This window comes from Sander lucioperca, chromosome 3 (genome assembly GCF_008315115.2).
Source record: "Sander lucioperca isolate FBNREF2018 chromosome 3, SLUC_FBN_1.2, whole genome shotgun sequence".
Taxonomy (NCBI): Eukaryota; Metazoa; Chordata; class Actinopteri; order Perciformes; family Percidae; genus Sander; species Sander lucioperca.
The window spans coordinates 8301407-8319397 of NC_050175.1; the positions used below are offsets into that span (position 1 = coordinate 8301407).

General features: G+C 37.4%; 2 protein-coding genes across 2 annotated transcripts in view; both read left to right on the forward strand.

The window, feature by feature from the left end:
- LOC116067214 (protein kinase C-binding protein NELL1) overlaps window positions 1-17991 on the forward strand; it is a 319826-nt gene that overhangs the window by 14341 nt on the left and 287494 nt on the right. The gene's annotated exons all lie outside the window — the stretch shown is intronic.
- On the forward strand, window positions 6310-17114 carry LOC116067215 (G2/M phase-specific E3 ubiquitin-protein ligase-like). Its single transcript, XM_031323576.2, has 10 exons — window positions 6310-6816; window positions 7118-7271; window positions 7460-7529; window positions 8169-8487; window positions 8779-8874; window positions 11099-11412; window positions 11666-11847; window positions 12015-12184; window positions 13296-13510; window positions 16200-17114. Exons 2-10 carry the CDS (start codon window positions 7131-7133, stop codon window positions 16430-16432), a joined length of 1740 nt encoding a protein of 579 aa, XP_031179436.2. The 5' UTR covers window positions 6310-6816; window positions 7118-7130; the 3' UTR covers window positions 16433-17114.

Sequence of the window (17991 nt, forward strand, 5' to 3'; positions counted from 1 at the left end):
GGCGATATCTTTTAAAGGGACAGACGTGTCTCTATTGCCCCCCTAGTGTCAAATAAAGGCAGCGCAGAGAAACAATGGGCTGACACAAGTGCCTTTAGTTGGATGTGGGAAACTCTCATCTGGCACACCCAGACCTAAAATCCATATACAGCAATTGGTCCGGAGTATTGCTGTCTCCTGGAACTAGGATCAAAAGCAGGGATTTACTGTAAATGATCTATTTCTGGTATTGAAGCCCTACAGTGAAAGCTGCCTTGTGCAGTTTTGGACGCCAACTGTGGAATTCTCTCCCTCTATTAAAATCTCTCGAGGTTTTTTAAAGCCCCTTTGTGTGTATTTTTATGGATTTTTGAAATTATTCTGATGGCATACGTTTTTGTCTGTGAAGAAATTGGTGCAGTCAGTGTCCGCTGCGTCTTTTTTAATACTACAGGAGTCTCCAAAGTGAGAGATTGTCCTATTCCTATATAAGTAGATAGGGGCTTTGTTTTACTACTCCACTGCTGTTTTATTACATGGCGATCAATTATTCAGTCCATCACTTTGGTCCAGACTGAAATGTCTTAACAACTATTGAAAAGGATTGCCATTAAGTTTGCACAGATATCCACGGTCCCCTGGGGATGAATCCTAATGACTTTGTTGATCCCCTGACTTCTAGTGCCATCACCAGGTTTACATTTGCAATTCAGAGTCTCAACAACTGTGGGATGGATAACATGCAATTTTGTGCAGACATTCATGGTCTTTAGGCCTGCACGATTTGGGGAAAAATATGAATCACGATTTTTTTAGCTTAGAATTGACCATTTTTTTCTCGCGAAGTGTGACAAAACAAAACATATTGGCAGTACCAAACATTGGTTTTGTTTTGGCACCTATAGCACATTGGTCATCACCACAAGCCTGTAAACATAGAGGCTACAATGAAGAGAAGGGAGAGCATTGCAGCGCTTTAAAACCTTTTTTATGCGGTCTACGTTTAAAACTCACAGAAGAAAGTAGTAGCGTTTGTGATCAAGTCGGCTCGTAAAATTAAATGAGAATCAAAGTCATAAAAAAATAAGTTATTTAAAAATTAAATCGTGAACAGGGTGAATCGAGATCGCGATTTTATAACGATTAATCGTGCAGGCCTAATGGTCTTTGTAAAATCCGGTGATCACCTGACTTTTCCTCTGGCCACCATCATCATGTCAAATTTTCAATTTGGTTTATGACCAAATATCTGTTGAAATGACATTTTGAGGTTGTGTTTAGTGCTACTTTGCATATTAACAAATGTTAACATGCTCAATGCATACTATATATGCATACTGAAATAATGATAAATAATACATGAGCAATAAAAGAGCTATTCATTTTTCAGATTAACTGGACATATATAGGAGTCACTACTAAAACTGCATTTTCTATTGGCAGCAAAGCATTTGATATCATTTCCAATTTGAACTCAACTTTAATATACAAATGTGGTTTTCTTTACGAGTCTGTCCGTGGACTGTTCTGGAGTCTTGTTTTACCTTTCCTACTGTGTTTGGATTTTAACAGTTTAATTGTATACTCTTTTATACATTTTCAGTTGCTTTTTCCCAATGTAACATTTGCTGTATAAAAAGCGCTATATACTGTGTGTGTGTGTGTGTGTATATATATATAAATAAATAAATAAATAAATAAATAAATAAATAATTTATAAATAATTTATAAATAATAAATAAATAATTTATAAATAATAAATAAATAATTTTTCTTTTTTTTCTTTAATTATTACTAGTGCAGTGCACGTTTGTAGCGCTTGCTTGTCAGGAACAGGCCCAATATTTTTGTTTTCAACTTTATCCAACTTAGTTCAGTCAGGCTCTGCTGCAGCTCATCTAGACATATGCCGTATTTTTTATTTTTTTTCATCTAGCCATCACAAAACCAGGTAGTGATGGGGCTGGGGAAGCCACTCTTAAACAGAGAAATGTGTGCAACCGCTGGCAAAAAAAACAACGTGCTGGAGAGCCCCAGAGCCTGGGCGTTCATCTAACATGTTTGTGTACGATTAATTTCATCATTTGAATTTAGGGTAGACAACAATCAGTTTTTGGCAGATAACCATGTTTTGGCATGACACTGGTAGCCGGTGAAGGAGTCTATATCAACAACGTTTCCCTTCTGGGATTGTTCAGGTGCTGCCGGAAATTCCGCCGGATGTCCCTCATTTCAGCTGGATGTCCGTCACCTTCCGCTTTCTTTGTGTTGCCATTCTAAACTTAGTTAGTTAACTGCTCCTCAGATCTCTGCAGGTTAAATCCAGACAGCTAGCTAGACTATCTGTCCAATCAGAATTTTCTGTTGTATGACTAAAACAACTTTTGAACGTACACGTTCCACCAAAACAAGTTCCTTTCCGAGGCTGTTTTGCAGAGGCACCGTTGCTCCGTCTGGCGCTTAGCGCCGCCCAAGATGATTGTGATTGGTTCCTCCGCAGCGCTGTGGAGGAATGTCAGGCAATGCGAGACTACCAGTGAACCGCAATCAGTGAGCCTTCTAGGGAAGTAGCAACTCCCCGCCCCCGCTGCTGTACTGCACACGCGGGAGACACACACACTCTCACATACACACGCACACACATGCACAAAGATTCCTTGATTTATACTTAGATGTGTTGTGATTCAGAACATATCTTTTCAGACATTCAAGGTCTGTTAATGGACACTATTTAAGATTGCACTCTGTCTAAAGTTAGTTGTAATCACTGTAAGATGTGGTAGTAGAAGTGTAAATCATCCAGCTTATCCTGCTGTGCAGCATACAAACACATGCACCCATACACAGTAAATGGTTACAGCTTTAATAATAACACCACATATTGCAGCTCCCTACAGAGTTCACTGCACAAAAGGAGGCTGGATTGCTGGCTCCTTTTTTATTCCTATTCAATTTTTATGAGTTGGACGGCAGCAAACTGTGCTTTTGTGTGCTCTTATGAACAATGCAAGTTTAGAATTGACCGTCTGGAAAATAGTTGCAATCATGCATAATCACACACTCAAAGCTCACTCGAAAGTCTGGCTCATTATCACACACAGAGAAATGTCATCTACAATAAGACGTGTTCACCTTTAAATCCTTGGCTGCATGACTGGAAACTGGCACAGTAACCTCAGCGTGGAGCAATTAAACTCTGTCTATTTATCGCTGCCTCAAACCGTTCGTGGAAGGTACAAGAATAAGCCTTCAGCACCTTCCTATCTCCATCAGAAGCCTGATATAATTAGCCCTGCTTTGTCCTGCCTGGGGCCATTGTGTTTGTTTTGATGCTATCATAGTCACACTGTAATTGCATTCACTTTCACTCCGGTGGCTTTATAACCTATCATAGATTGGAATTGGAATTTGTTCTGTTACGACTAATTAAAGCTAATTACATCATGATGTAGGAGATGCATTCTATATTAACAGCCAAAACTTCATTAACAACAAAGAAGGAATTTGGGACATTTTTTAGCATCCAGTTCGCCATTTGCACTCTGTGTTGTCACTTATGACGCTACCCATAGTCTGGCTTACCGGATGTACAGTGTGGGTATAAAGCCTGACATCCAGGATTCTCCTCCTCTTCCGCTATCTAAAATTAAGACTGCACATCAGGGATGAATGAATGTGGATAACGTTAGTGATAGTGAGATGCTTGCTACAGTTGCATTTCGAGTAGTCTATATCCACGTCATTCCACTTCCGGGATTGCTCTCGTTCTGCCGGAAATTACACCAGATGCCACTCTTTTCGGCTGGATGTCCGTTACCTTCCCGTTTCTTTGTGTTGTAATTTTAAACTCCGGTGGATTTATGAGGACTATGGTTAACTGCTCCTCAGATCTCTGCAGGGTAAATCCAGACAGCTAGCTACAGTAGAGTAGGTAATTGTAATGTTTCGCGATACGCCAGTGTATCATGGATGTGTTTTCTACTGTTGCCAGGCAGCCTGCTTTTCCTGTACTTCCGCTGTCTTCTTCCCTACTACTACTTCTCTATATATATATATATATATATATATATATATATATATATATATATATATATATATATATATATATATATATATATATATATATATATATGTGTGTGTGTGTGTATATATATGTATATGTGTGTGTATGTATGTGTATATATATATATATATATATATATGTGTGTGTATATATATATGTGTATATGTGTGTGTATATATATATGTATATGTGTGTGTGTATATATATATATATATATATATATATATATATATATATATATATATATTATGGCATGCCATTTAGGAAATTATATATATATATATATATATATATATATATATATATATATATATATATATATATATATATATATATATATATATATATATTGAATGAAAGTCTGAATATATTGAATGAACCTTGAATATATATTGAATGGAAGTCTGAATATATTGAATGAACCTTGAATATATATTGAATGAAAGTTGAAATGGAATCTGACGTCATTGTCTGGCGCCATCTTGTGTTTTCGTTGTGATAAATCTTAACCGAAGTGTGACACTATGAGCGAATCAGCAAGAAATCTAGTGTCAGCAATTTTGAGCAATGAAGAGATTATTAACACACTGGCGAATGCATGTACGGGCCAAAACACTGGTAACAGTAACCGTATCCAGTACCGTTCTCCCGATGAAGAAGTTTATTCACTTTTTCATCGTGGAAGACCGAATGTAGGGAACCTCGCTGGCCAGGCAGGTCCCTATCATCAGGCTAACGTCAACACGCCTTCAACGTCAACCTTCAACCAGGTGGCCCCCACTACAGCACCGACTTATAATTTTCGCCCCTCAACGCGATCGGGCCGAGGACACAGAAGGTAACAATGTAATTGAATGCATTTGAATAGTTAGTTTAACCAGAAATATCCGTGCTATTGCTCTTTTCAAAGCCACCAGACTCCATTGACAAAAACGTAATTTTAACGTTAACGCAGCCAGGTTATTGTATGGCTTTGGTGTTTTACCTAGTTCGAATCCAAACTAATATTTTAATAAACACCAAAGTAACACAATAACACAAACTAACTGATCAGACAGCGGTAGAATAGCCACTAGCTAGTGCTTCGAGAGGTACAATTACTGTTACTGTCAAAGCAGTCTAGCTGGTAGTTTAGAATAGTGATATAGCTAACGGTCGTTGGTCCTACTGGACCGGGCCAATTCCAAAAGTAGCCTCATTATTAGTCATTTGAACAGCAAACTTTGTAAATATAGGGCCCAGAGATTTCTAACGTTATCTTTTACATTTTAAATCCCATCTAGCTATTTAAAGGAAATGAGTTAGCTAAAGCACTTCATTCAGCGTTTTTGTTTTTTGCAGTAACTTAAGCTTATAGATCTCAACAGTGTAGTGGAGCTACGTGGTTGTGAAACGAAAGTTTCTGCTCCTGTATAGCTAGACGTCCGTATGAAATCAACCTTGTTTTAGAAAAACTTTTATTCGCGATCATATGGAGAAAAACTACACTACCCACAAATCCTAAGCGTAGCAGCAACGTCTCTGATTGCTCGCTGTTACCATGGAAACGTTTACCGAAACCGCGAATGTCTAGAGCGAGCTTTTAACATTGACGTCTATGATAGTTTCTGTACACGGTCTTGTAACTTTGCCCTTTTTTGCCTTTTTTTTTTAAATGTTGAGCTCTATTAGCTTGATATTAGTAACGTTTTAATTGTTTTAATGCAGTAACAACATCCGAATTTAACTAGTAGTAAAGTTAAGTAATTGGATTCAAGATGTTTTGTGAGGCTTTTATAATTTATTTAAAATAACTTTCAAATTAATAAATTGCATTAAATCTAATTCAAGAATCCAATTTAAGATCATACCATGTAAGATACAAGTGCTAATATTAATGTAATCAACCACAAAAACATAACTACAGTTTAAAATAAATTCACTATTAAGACAGTTGCCTGTTTGTAAACAGAAAATATGAGTGATTATACTCTGTAGGCTACTATTCAATGTCAATTTTATTTGTATTGCAGCTTTCATTACAGCTGGCCAGAGTGAAAGAGAAGTTCTCTATGGCTCTGCAACTGGCTAAACCCTGAAGTCCTTTACATTAAAATCTGCATGTCCATTAAAACAAAGCATGAATAGAAATAGAGAAAACATAATAAGACAACAAAAACATGCAAGTGCGATCATACAAATGTGTACACACACACACACACACACACACACACACACACACACACACACACACACACACACACACACACACACACACACACGCACACACGCACAGTAACTGATGCCCCTCACCAGACCTGAATCTATTTCTGGGTACAGCTAGAAGACGTTAAATACGTTTTAAATAAAAAAATAAATTCTAAAACTGCTAGAAGGCTTCTGCCTGATGACCTGAGAAGCCTGATGGGGTTGTGATCAGTGAGCAAGTCAGATGTACTGAGGAGCTAAACCTAAACCTAGCTAATACTATTGTATATAATTGTATAATGTAGTACATATATTTACAGTGTTTAATGTAATTGAGTATAGATTTTTTTTCTTTAATGTTTAAGGTTTCAGGCACAATTGAGCTGTCCTGTGGCTCAGTCTTTTACCAAAGAGGTAATTCTCTTGCCACACCATAAATCAACAAATGTACCAAGGCTGGCCAGCAAAGCTTGGCTTTTTGAAAAGGGACATATTAAATCTGCCCTGGAATTTCGCTGTGACTGGGATTCCGGAAGAGTGTTGCAGGCAATAACGGTGGCCTTCCAGCCAATTCTGGAGGGCTGCAGGTAAGCTTTTGATCCGTTTTGCCACATTTGTTACGCGTTTTCTTATATTTTTGCAATAATATCATACTGTATTATGAAAGGATATTTTTGGGTGTGTTGTAAATTAAAAACAATTTTTACATTCCCATCACATTGTGATTGTAAATATGTAATTACTTTAAAGTTATGTGACTTGCAAAACCTGACAGAATGTAAATTTCTCTGTGGACACAAATTATGTATTGAAACTAAAACCTTTCTATGTAGTGTAGTGTTTTACTTTTAACAAGTTTAATTTACAGTGTGCTTTTTATTCCCTTAGGTTACAAATCCTGATGCCTTGTCACAACAAACTAGTCGAGCCATCCCTAACCTCCAATCAAAAGTTGAGTGGAGGCCTTTTGAAAAAACTCTTCCATCAAAAGTCCATTTACGTCAGGCCTGACAAGGTCATTTTGAGTGAAGAAAACCAATCTGTAAGTAGGCTAGTGCATGAAGATTTAAAAAAAAAATGATGACTAGCAATGACAATACTGTATTTCAAACTGGATGTCTTAAACACTATTAATTGCTCTATGCCCTCATATAATACATTTGCCATGTTGTTTTATTGTTAGTGCACTGTATTTGATAAATAATGTTTGTTGTCTGCTTCAATTGACAGCCATCTTCTGGGGAAGACAGCCATGCAGAGAGCCTTGATTTTGCTCAAATGTCAGACAGTGACAAATGTGGTAAATTAATTTATCTACAGTACATGCATCTACAAACAAGTTTATATGATATTGGTCATGTTGTGCAGGATAATAGGGATAGAAACTAAATGTAGATGTAGGAGAAAGCAGGACTATTTTTTGGTGATTTCTTAATGATAAAGAAGGCTTACAGGCAGGTACAAGTCCAAGTGGAGCTGGCTTCTCCAAGGCATACCACAATGCACATAAACAACATTGTAACTTCAACAAACTGAAATTTAGAATGTCCTGGTTAAGTAGCTGCAGGACGGATTAAAAAAGTGGAAACAGGTGGACAGGGAAGGTCAGGTAACTGTAGGGCTCATGAGGGAATTAAGAATAGGTATGTAGTTGGGTGTGGCAGTCTTTTTTATGGGAAAAGGAGGAAAAAAAGGAAAGTCAAAAGGCATCTGGTGGACAACATGTGAATGCCAGTGGTTTGAGGTGAGAATGTGGCTGGATGTAGAGACAGGCAGATTTTGACTGGTTGTTTTTGTGTTTTCACAATTTATTTATTGTAAGTAATTTTTTTTTCCGCCACTTACATGCATTGTACAAGATGGGTTCTGATCATCTCATATCAGTTTAATGTTACTCAAAAGTTAAATGTTAACCCACTATTTTTCCATGTTCTTGCAGTCATTGGTAGTGTAGGTGACATTTCCAAAGAAGTTGTCTCAGCTATCTCCACTGTTGAGGCCCAGTCCCTCTTCAGAAATAACCCTTCCATCTCCAGTGGTGATCAAGTTATCTGGTGTGTTGCTACCGAAGATATTTGCACCGATGCACCTTCCATCTCAGCTGACACCGCCACCATGTCCACTAGTCCTCCTGTCATCACTATTGATGAGACCCTCATCCTGTCCAGTGGAACCTCTGCAATCTCCAGTGGCAACACCTCTGGTGTGTCCCATGGTCCCCAACCATCTGGCAATATTTCATCCAGCACATCCTACAGGTTAATATTTTGACATTTCTGTCTCTTCATACAGCTTTTCTATCGTCTGGGCTTTAGTGACCTTTATTAACAGTATAATTTGTGTGTAAAATACATTTACTTTATACTGAATCATGGTGTCCTCTATTTGTATAACTTTAATAACGCACTGTCCATTTGAGAACATTAGTTAACGTAAGTTATTAGACCAGCAAGGATATTCTTAGTCTATTGCTAATGCAACTGTCTGTGTTAAAATCATATATTTGTACCTTAATATCTATTATAAAATATTGCTATTTTATATTGTAGTACATACCTGGACCTATTTGAGGAAGAATATCTCTCTGATGACCATGATCTCCAGGAAGCCATTTCAAGGTCTTTAGATTCCAGTGCAAGTGAGAGGTCAGTAGAACATATTATATACAATTTAATTATTTAAACTGTACTTCAGGATAGCAATAACTATTATAATGTCTAAACTAGTAGTGAGACCAATTAGCAAGTTGCAACCTAAATGAGTCAGAAATATCAGTATTTATCATTGCACAATATTGACATTTTCATCTTTATTTGATTCTCAATCATTTTCATGGTCACTTGTCAGGTTTGAAGATTACCCATGCAATAATATGCATTATGTTTTATTGTACAGTATGGGCCCTATCTTGCACCCGGCGCAGCGCAAAGCCCGATGCAAGTGTCTTGTTAGTTGCTTGTTAGTCTTGCTAGTTTAAGACTGACGCAGTTGTCAATTTCCTGTCCAGTGCCCGCGTCGTTTAAATAGCAAAGATTAAGAATGAAAAGCAAATCCACCATTATAATAGCAATGCGCCAAGGTACAAAAGCACCTGGCTTTTAAAGGGAATGGGAGATGACTTGATATTGCATGTTACGCCCAAAACACACCTATGATTAATTAACCCTTATATTGTTGTTTTCAATTTCAGATGTGTAAAAAATACCATTTACTTTTTTTTATTGGAACAAGGCTTCATGATTTTCTCAGATATGGCTATTTTAACACAACAAATGTTGTGAGAATTTTAGTAAATTGTAAATGTCTCTAAAAAAAAATGTTACGGGTCCCAAGTTAGTATCATCTTTAGGGGGGTGACATGAACGATATACAAATCAAAATGTTCATCGATCCCTTATAACACCCAAGGCGGAGCACCAACTGAGACATCAGAATGACTCTGGGGTTGCTGTGTCACATGTCCAAGATATCAAGACAGCATTTGAGCTGTTCATACTGCCATCTGTTGAGAAGATCCGACGACAAACATGGAAGGGTGTTTGTTAGATGGAGATCGACAACACCTGGATGCTTACATGGCGCTGTTGCTTCTTACTGGCGTGTGCAGATCCTCGAATGAGGCTACATGTATAGCAAGTGTTCCACCCATTTGTCCCAATATCCCTTACTCTTGAAACAGAGTATGACAGATAAAAGTCCGAAGTGACATGGTAGCATGCAGTATACTCTGGCATGACTCAGCATCCCATAAGCTGTAGCGTCATTCCAGGATCTGTATACCCCAGCAAGAAGCAACAGCCCCATGTTAGCATCCAGGTGTGTTTTGTCGTTCCACATCCAGCAACACCCTTCCATGTTGAGTTGCTGTTCTCAGTTGGTGCTCTGCGTTGGGTGTGATAAGGGATTGACAACCATTAAATGTCAGTTATTTTTTATTTAAAGAACTCTTTTGAACATCTGGGTCACTTGGACCCTCCTCTTCATTAGATGGGTATGGGCTTACCTTTTTCCTAACCTAAATCTATACGGGTCAATTTTGACCCGTAACACCACAGATATCACTATGGTTTATAATATTAAGTTGAAAAAACCCAACATGCAAATAATTTTGGAGGTGTGTTCTAATATTAGTCTGTTATAGTCAGATAACATAATTACCCATTGTCTTCATTAGTGGAAACATAACGAGTGAATTTGAATTAGAATTTTGAAAAAAAATTTAAGTTAAAAACGAGTTGTATACTTAAGATCAAAGGTCCATGGAGCCAAAAATAACATTTTAAAGAGTGTTTACATTTAAATGAATACATAATAACTTCTCACGCGTGAAAAAAACAATATTGGATAATAATCATTGTTTTATGAGTATTTAAATTTAAATCACGTCATATTTGACCCGCTAACACAAAAAATGTGCTTGATAACACATTACAAGGGTTAAGACACTAAGTACAACCCTTTTAAACCATGCGCTCGGCGCACGGACCCTTTTTTCCGTCAAACTAGCAAAAGTGGATTTGGACACACCCTAAACGCACCTGTGCCAGGCGCGTCACACCATGCGTTTAGATCGTTAAAATAAGGCCCCTATGTGTTGATTTTGTGGTTTGTCAATTTCCTATTGGTGGGAGGGTGGTTGCCAGTGTTGGAAATGGTTCTGTTGCTCTTTGCTATTTATTTGTTACGTTATTCTGAATAAGTAAGAAAAAAGTAAAACTGATAATTTCCATTATCACAAACGTTACTGTATGTAAATAGGTTTCAATAAACTAAATATTGGTTACAATGATGTGGATATTACATGCTAGTTCAGTGGGAGAGGTATAACCATTGACAATAACTACATTGTATTGTTTATTATTGTTTCAGTGATTTAAAGGTGACGTTGGAGAGAATAATGGAGCAGATTGCTTCTCGAGTAAATAATGACAGCACTGTACGCTTCAATATTGTCAGAAGAAATGTGTGGGATGGAGCATCCAGAGCCATGGGCAGATCCAATTTTTCACCCGAGAAGAAGGTAGACGTTAAGTTCACTGATGACTATGGGATATCTGAGGGTGCTGTGGACAATGGAGGTCCTACTCGTGAGTTTTTCCGACTCTGTCTACACGAAATCAAGGACAAGATTGGCATCTTTGAGGGTCCACTTAATGCTAAAGTCCTTACATGCAACTCCAAAGGTACTTTTGCTTTAAAAGGCCATTATTGGATTTTTTTGGATCAATAAATACATTATACCTGAAATTATTTTTGAGAAAATGTAAGAAATGTTCATGTTTTGTACAGTATCTATATTACTTTATTGAGAAATGAAGTTTAGAAGAAAATTAACCTGAGTTCTCTAATCTCACACAGATGGGTGGGGAGATTGTGACATAAATATAATTTTTGTTGTGAACAGTTAACATGTTTTTTATTTTCATATGATTACAGCAATGAAAGACAATGGATACTTTTATGCTGGTCAGATCATGGCAATGTCAATCGCCCATGGGGGGCAGAGTCCGTGTTTCCTTTCTGAACTCTTGTACGAGTGTCTTATAAAGGGTCCAGACAACGTGAAGGTCAAAACTGAACATATTACTGATGAAGAAACAAGGTCACAGGTGCAGTCGGTGAGCATATATTTCATGGATTCTATCATATTTACAAACTATTCATTTAGCGTGCACTCATTAACATGCAATTTAAACAGTAACGCTAACAGTTGTGTATAATCATTCTCAATAACAGAGTCAATAGATACTATCTTCATATCCTATTTATATTTTTATATTTTTAGATCTTACGGGCTGAGACTGAATCACAACTGCAAGAGGCAGTTGCACAGGCAGCCAGCTTAATCAGTCTTGCTGGTCACAATGTTCGCATAACACTGGAAAACAAAAAAGACACTGCTTTGGACTTGGCACACTGGTATGTCCTCCAGCGGACCCGTGCACCTTTTGAAAGGTATTTTTATGTCTGAGCATATACTATAATTGTATTTTGTCAGAAAAACAACTGCTATGTTTATGGTGGTAAAATGGCCAAAAGTGTGTGTGTGTGTGTGTGTGTGTGTGTGTTACAGTGAGTGAAAGAGTGATGCTTCAGAGCGTGTACCGACTCTAGAGTCATAGTGAGAGAAACAAAGTGTCTCCCCTGTTCTTTCTGACCACACTGGGAAATCTGTAGCAGGAAAAGTTAAAAGGGAGGATGCAACGCTACCAAGCCATGGCCGAGCGACATGCGTCGCCGTGACAAGTAGTTAAACTTTTGAGGTGCACATCAGGCTACGGCGTAGGGTCTGTAGCTCCACGTACCTACGTACGTACCCACGGCGTTGATTTAATGCAGAACAATAAATTGGCCTTTACTCAATGCCTGATTATGGTTTTGTGTTGAATCTACGTTGAATCCGCCCTCCAAATTACGATACCCCATGGATGTATTAGGCATGCCCCTTCTAACAATGTCCACAAAAGATGACCAGTGACCAGTCTGTTTAGGCAGTAGCACTTGTATCGCGTATAGTCACATGAGTATCACAAGTGTAGAGGGTTTCACAGCACGCAAACTTTAAGAAGAGGTTGTACAAAGCATATTTTGTAACTTAATCACTAGTTATTATATAACACCCAGCTTAAATTACATTGTTTATAAGGGCATACAAAATGTATTATTTTAATAACAATTTGTATTAGTTTTTATTTAATTTGTAAAATACTAAGTTATTTAAAAATAATACATATTTAAAAATGTAAGTAGCCTATTTTATGCATTTTTCTTGATAATCAAAGTCATGATACCATTATACCGCAATCATTATCGCAGTATAGTAAATCACAATCACAATTTGACTTTTTCTTCAAATCATGCAGCCTTACCACAGTATATGAAAAAATGAAATGGTGGATGCAGAGTTCAATTTTATAGTGTACTAGTGCAACAGAACGTATAATTTATTTTTCCTGGAATTCATTAGGGACCTAAATTAAAGATTTAAAATGTAAAAAACTCTGGTTTGCAACATAGGTGCTAAATCATATGAACTACCCTTTAACATGTGTTTCCTTTTTACTAGGTTCAGAGATGGTTTAACATCTCTAGGTGTCCTAGATGCTCTCCAGAGATACCCTCTACAAACAAAGTGCCTTTTTGTGAAGGCTGAAAAGGGTTTAACAGCAACTGATGTGGAGAATCTCTTTGAGATCATTTACTCCGAAAGAGGGAGTAATGCATTTCGAGAAGAGTGCCGGATCCTGGCTTTCTGGCAAGACTATCTTCAGGATGCTGAAAGTAAGTTCTGCATTTTGGAAATGTATTTCAATATGAGACAGTTTACTATTATTTGTCTTCTGCCATGGCTTAAATAGTCATGAGCTGGAATGAACTTCTGTCTCCCTTGTTCAGGTAAGGTGAATCCTTAAAACCTTGTTGCCAAAGTACTGTCCCAATACACAAGTTTGCATTTCACCAAGAACAGTTAAGATTTCCGTAAATGTTCTTGACACGCCCATTTTACCAAGGATGCATTGGTTGGTAACTTGTATGAACTTGGCAGCACCCGTATCCCAACATTCATTTCGACAGACCAACAGGACAATTTTAACAATTTTTGACATCTTATTCATCACTTAATTAACTTCTGAGAATGTTATAGGCAAGAAATTAACTGTTAGATTTTGAATATAGGCGTTGTTGACGCGTTGACGAATTGACAATTTGCTTAAAAGTTTTCGGAGTTGAGAAGCTCCATAAAGTGACGCGATAGCCAGCTAGCGCCTGCCGGTGCCGCTAGCTCATTGCTCAGACAGTCACGCTCGGAGACCCCGCTGTAAGCTGGAGGTCTCTCAGACTGGTCTTTTAAATTGAGGATTTTATTTCGCCGTTGACGGATTGTTTGTTTAAATATCACAACACATGTCCATCATAAGATTAACGGGAACTTGTGGTTAACTGTCTTTTCGGAGTTAAAATATAAACTCCACAAGTGCCTGCGGGCTACAACCTCGCTGGCTGGCCGTCACACACACACACACACACACCACACACAACACACAACACACAACACACCACACACACACACACACAAACACACAAACACAGGCGGTGGAGAGACACATACCCAGAGAGACATACCCGTTTCTCTTCGGGAGACCTATTTAAATTATGACAGGCTATACGATTTAGTATTTAGTTCATACTTTTTTTGGTGCATTTGTTTTCTGATTTATTATAAGTTGAGTTTCAGTCTTTATGATAAATGAACAGTTGTACATAAAGTGGTAACATGCTATGACACCAACCTTTATAATTTGAATTGCTAATTTCCATCTGTTGTCCCTGGGCATATACAGTGCACTACAATAATATAGAAATGATAATTCCACATAACACTAATAGGAACACATAGGACACGCCAGTGCATAGGCCTACTTCTTTTTTTAATTTAAACCGACTTAAACTAATACACTAATAATAGTTGGGATCGCGTTCCACTCTTTTGAATAAGTAAGGGGTGTTTGAGCTAAACCATAAACAAAAAAATTAAATTAAATATAAGATGCTCTGTTTAGGCTACAAAACGTGCATGCAGACTGAAATTCATCATTGCGGTTTTGTCGGGATTAAGCTATAAACAGAAGGAAACTCTGCTAGCTGCTAGGCTAATGTGCAGTGGTAAACACACAGAATATGGTAAACACATAGCAGAGCTTGCAAACTGTGGCTTTTTTTGTCGACAACGCGAACATTGTCAACATAACTCACTGGAAATCCAAAATATTTCCACACCGGCGACTTCAGTAAGAGGAGGGGTTTCATGTTTTGTCGATGGGTCTCCTGCATTTCTTCGCAGCACTTCAACACGTGTTTTTTCCGCTTGACAAGCTGACCGGACATGACATGGGGGCGTGGCAGTATCGACGATTCCATTTTTTAAATTCGAAATTCGAGATTGTGACTTAATTTCGGTCAGAAAGTTGGTGACACCCTTACTGATTAGCTACTGTATCACTGCTGCTCTGCCACTACTGCTGAGCGGTTTAAGGACATTATTGTTGTCATATGCACAATGATTACAGGAGTTGTTGGCAATGAAGGGCATCAGGCTCACTCCAACAATGCTCATAAATTAACTATAAAAATAGAAATCATGAAAGTTAATATATACCCTTAAATATAAATTAGGTAATAGAAATTTGTGTAGACAGTATTACCAAAGAAAACACTGAATGTAAACTGAATTTAATAACATTTACATAAATACAAAGTGATAAATAATTAAATCGTAGATGCAAAAAACAATTCAATTGTGTGTTCAATTGAATTAAGTTAATTACAAATTAATGAAATGCATAATAATACATGTTATCATGTATCATCATGTACAAATTCAGTCAAAATAATGTTCTTGAGTGCCGCCGCGGAGCCTAAACCAAAAAGCAAATGCCATTACAGGGCTCCACACACACTTATTGAAGTCGAGTTACATCCAAGTAACTACTATGTGTGATAAATCTCAATCCTTAAACAGATTTAAACAAGCTAAAGTGACTTTGTGAAGCCCCAAACCCAGCCTTGCTGCTCATGACTTGGATTTTGGCTAATTGATCTGCTTCTTTCCTTTGATTGCAAAAAAGCTGCAACAAAAAGTATGCAGTGTTGAATTGGATCCCTCCACAAAGTAATACAATTTATATGTACCATAATCCAAACTAGCAGATGTACATCTACAGTACCAACATATCTTGGTTGTTATAGCTGTTGTGTGCAAATAATGTTGCTAGCTCCTATCTATTTTTTGTTGGTAAATGGTGCACTATGCACTATATTCACTAACCCAGGCAACCCTTCCAAATTCCAGTGTCATTTCAATAGTCACCATTCTTACATCACTTCTGTATTACTCCAGTAGTATAATACTTAATTAAATATCAGACATATATATGATTTAATTGGGCTACTCTCTGTTTATGTTTTCCAGTTGAAAACGATGTCTCTCTAGAAGATATTCTTGTTTTCTTCACTGGATGTGACAGCATTCCAGCCCTGGGTTTCTCTCCAAAGCCCAGCCTTGAATTCATCACCCACTCCCGATTTCCAGTGGCTAATACTTGCGAAAATATTCTTCGCATACCAGTTCATGCAGAATACACTGATTTCAGATCTGACATGAATTTTGCCATACGCAATTCACCTGGATTTGGAAGAGCATGACTTAAAAAATAATGGATGGCTTGTAAAGCAAGGTTTATTTTTGTTTGTTATCCCATGGAGAAAAATCAAGCATTTGCTGTAATAACAACATGAAAAATATACAGTAAAACATAGTTCTAAGTTTTTGAAGATATTTTTCAAGCCATGGCTTTGTGTTTCAGATTTTATAATGTGAAATTTTTTAAGTTGATAAAAGTGGCATTTTTTTTCTTCTTTTTATTTAAAAACACAGTTTGGTTATGGTTAAGAAAAGGTCATGGTAAGAGTTAAAAAAAAATCATACATGGCAATCTTTCAAATCCGATTTGGGGTAGCTAGATGTGTCCAAACAAATGTACATAGCTATGGGTCTTAAAAGAACAAGTTGCTCTAACAACCCATTAGTTCTTTTTGTACAGGAGGACAGGATGGTTGTTGTAAATTGTTTTATAAATGTTGTCCAGCCCCATTGCTATGGCAGAATATTGATTCAAGGTTGTGGTATGGCCTTCTAACAAATAAATGATTCTGGTTACTACTTTGTGTGTACTGGCTTACTGGCTTTTTATTATCTATTGTGGTGGGATATGTGCATCGCAGACTTTAAATGTAATATTTTTCTATTAGATAGTTAACAAAACTGTATACAAAATGAAGTAACTTAAGCAATAAAAACACAGGGTTCATCTTTGTCAATATGGTTATAATTATACATTTTGTAAAATGATACATAATATACACAGCACACATGTACAGTACATATGTGGTGATAATTGCTATGGGTTTTTGTCAAATTATTATTAGTCATTTCTTTGAAGCAGGTCACATGCTGATAGAAAATGTTCTATCCCATGATTTCCATCGTCAATCATTGGATTAATTTGCATTAAATCAACGTCCCAGTGGTGGTAATAAGGGGGTTGCACATGCACATGATTCAGTCTTACATCTTGAGGCAGTTGGAGCATTCCCACTGTCCAGAGTTGCAGTGGGGACCTGCTCTCCATTGTCCTTAAGCTGTGGTTGTTCCACTGCCTTACAAACTCATCCACAGATCTGTTTACTCTTGGAAGGTAAACATGGTAAAGAGCCCTAATGTGAAGTGGGTCAGTGCTGTCTAAAATTCCAACATTTTCCATAAAGAGGAAAAGGTCTTTAAAATATGCTGACACCACCCTGTTTAGTTCTCCCCACAATCTTTCGATTCTTTGATTATGAACACTACGTCCAACCATGAAACTTGCTCTGTTTGCCCCTCGATTTTCAATCATAAACCGTGCTATATCGATATTTTCACTCCCAGCATCACTCCTGACATGATGTGGGAGTCCAAATACATCAACAGCACCCTGAAAAAGTTGCAAGGCAGTTGCTGCTCTGTTGTCTGTGCAACATCGTAGGTAAGTAATGCAGCGGCTGTAGCCATCAACTCCTCCATGAAACACAAATCCCCATGGATTCAACTTGTGGTTTGTGTCAATGTGCCTGGAATAAGAAGAAATGTTATTATTTTGAAACACTTGATTGCTCATCAAAATTGAAGTTATTTGGCTTTGCTGTCCTACGTTCCATATATGTAT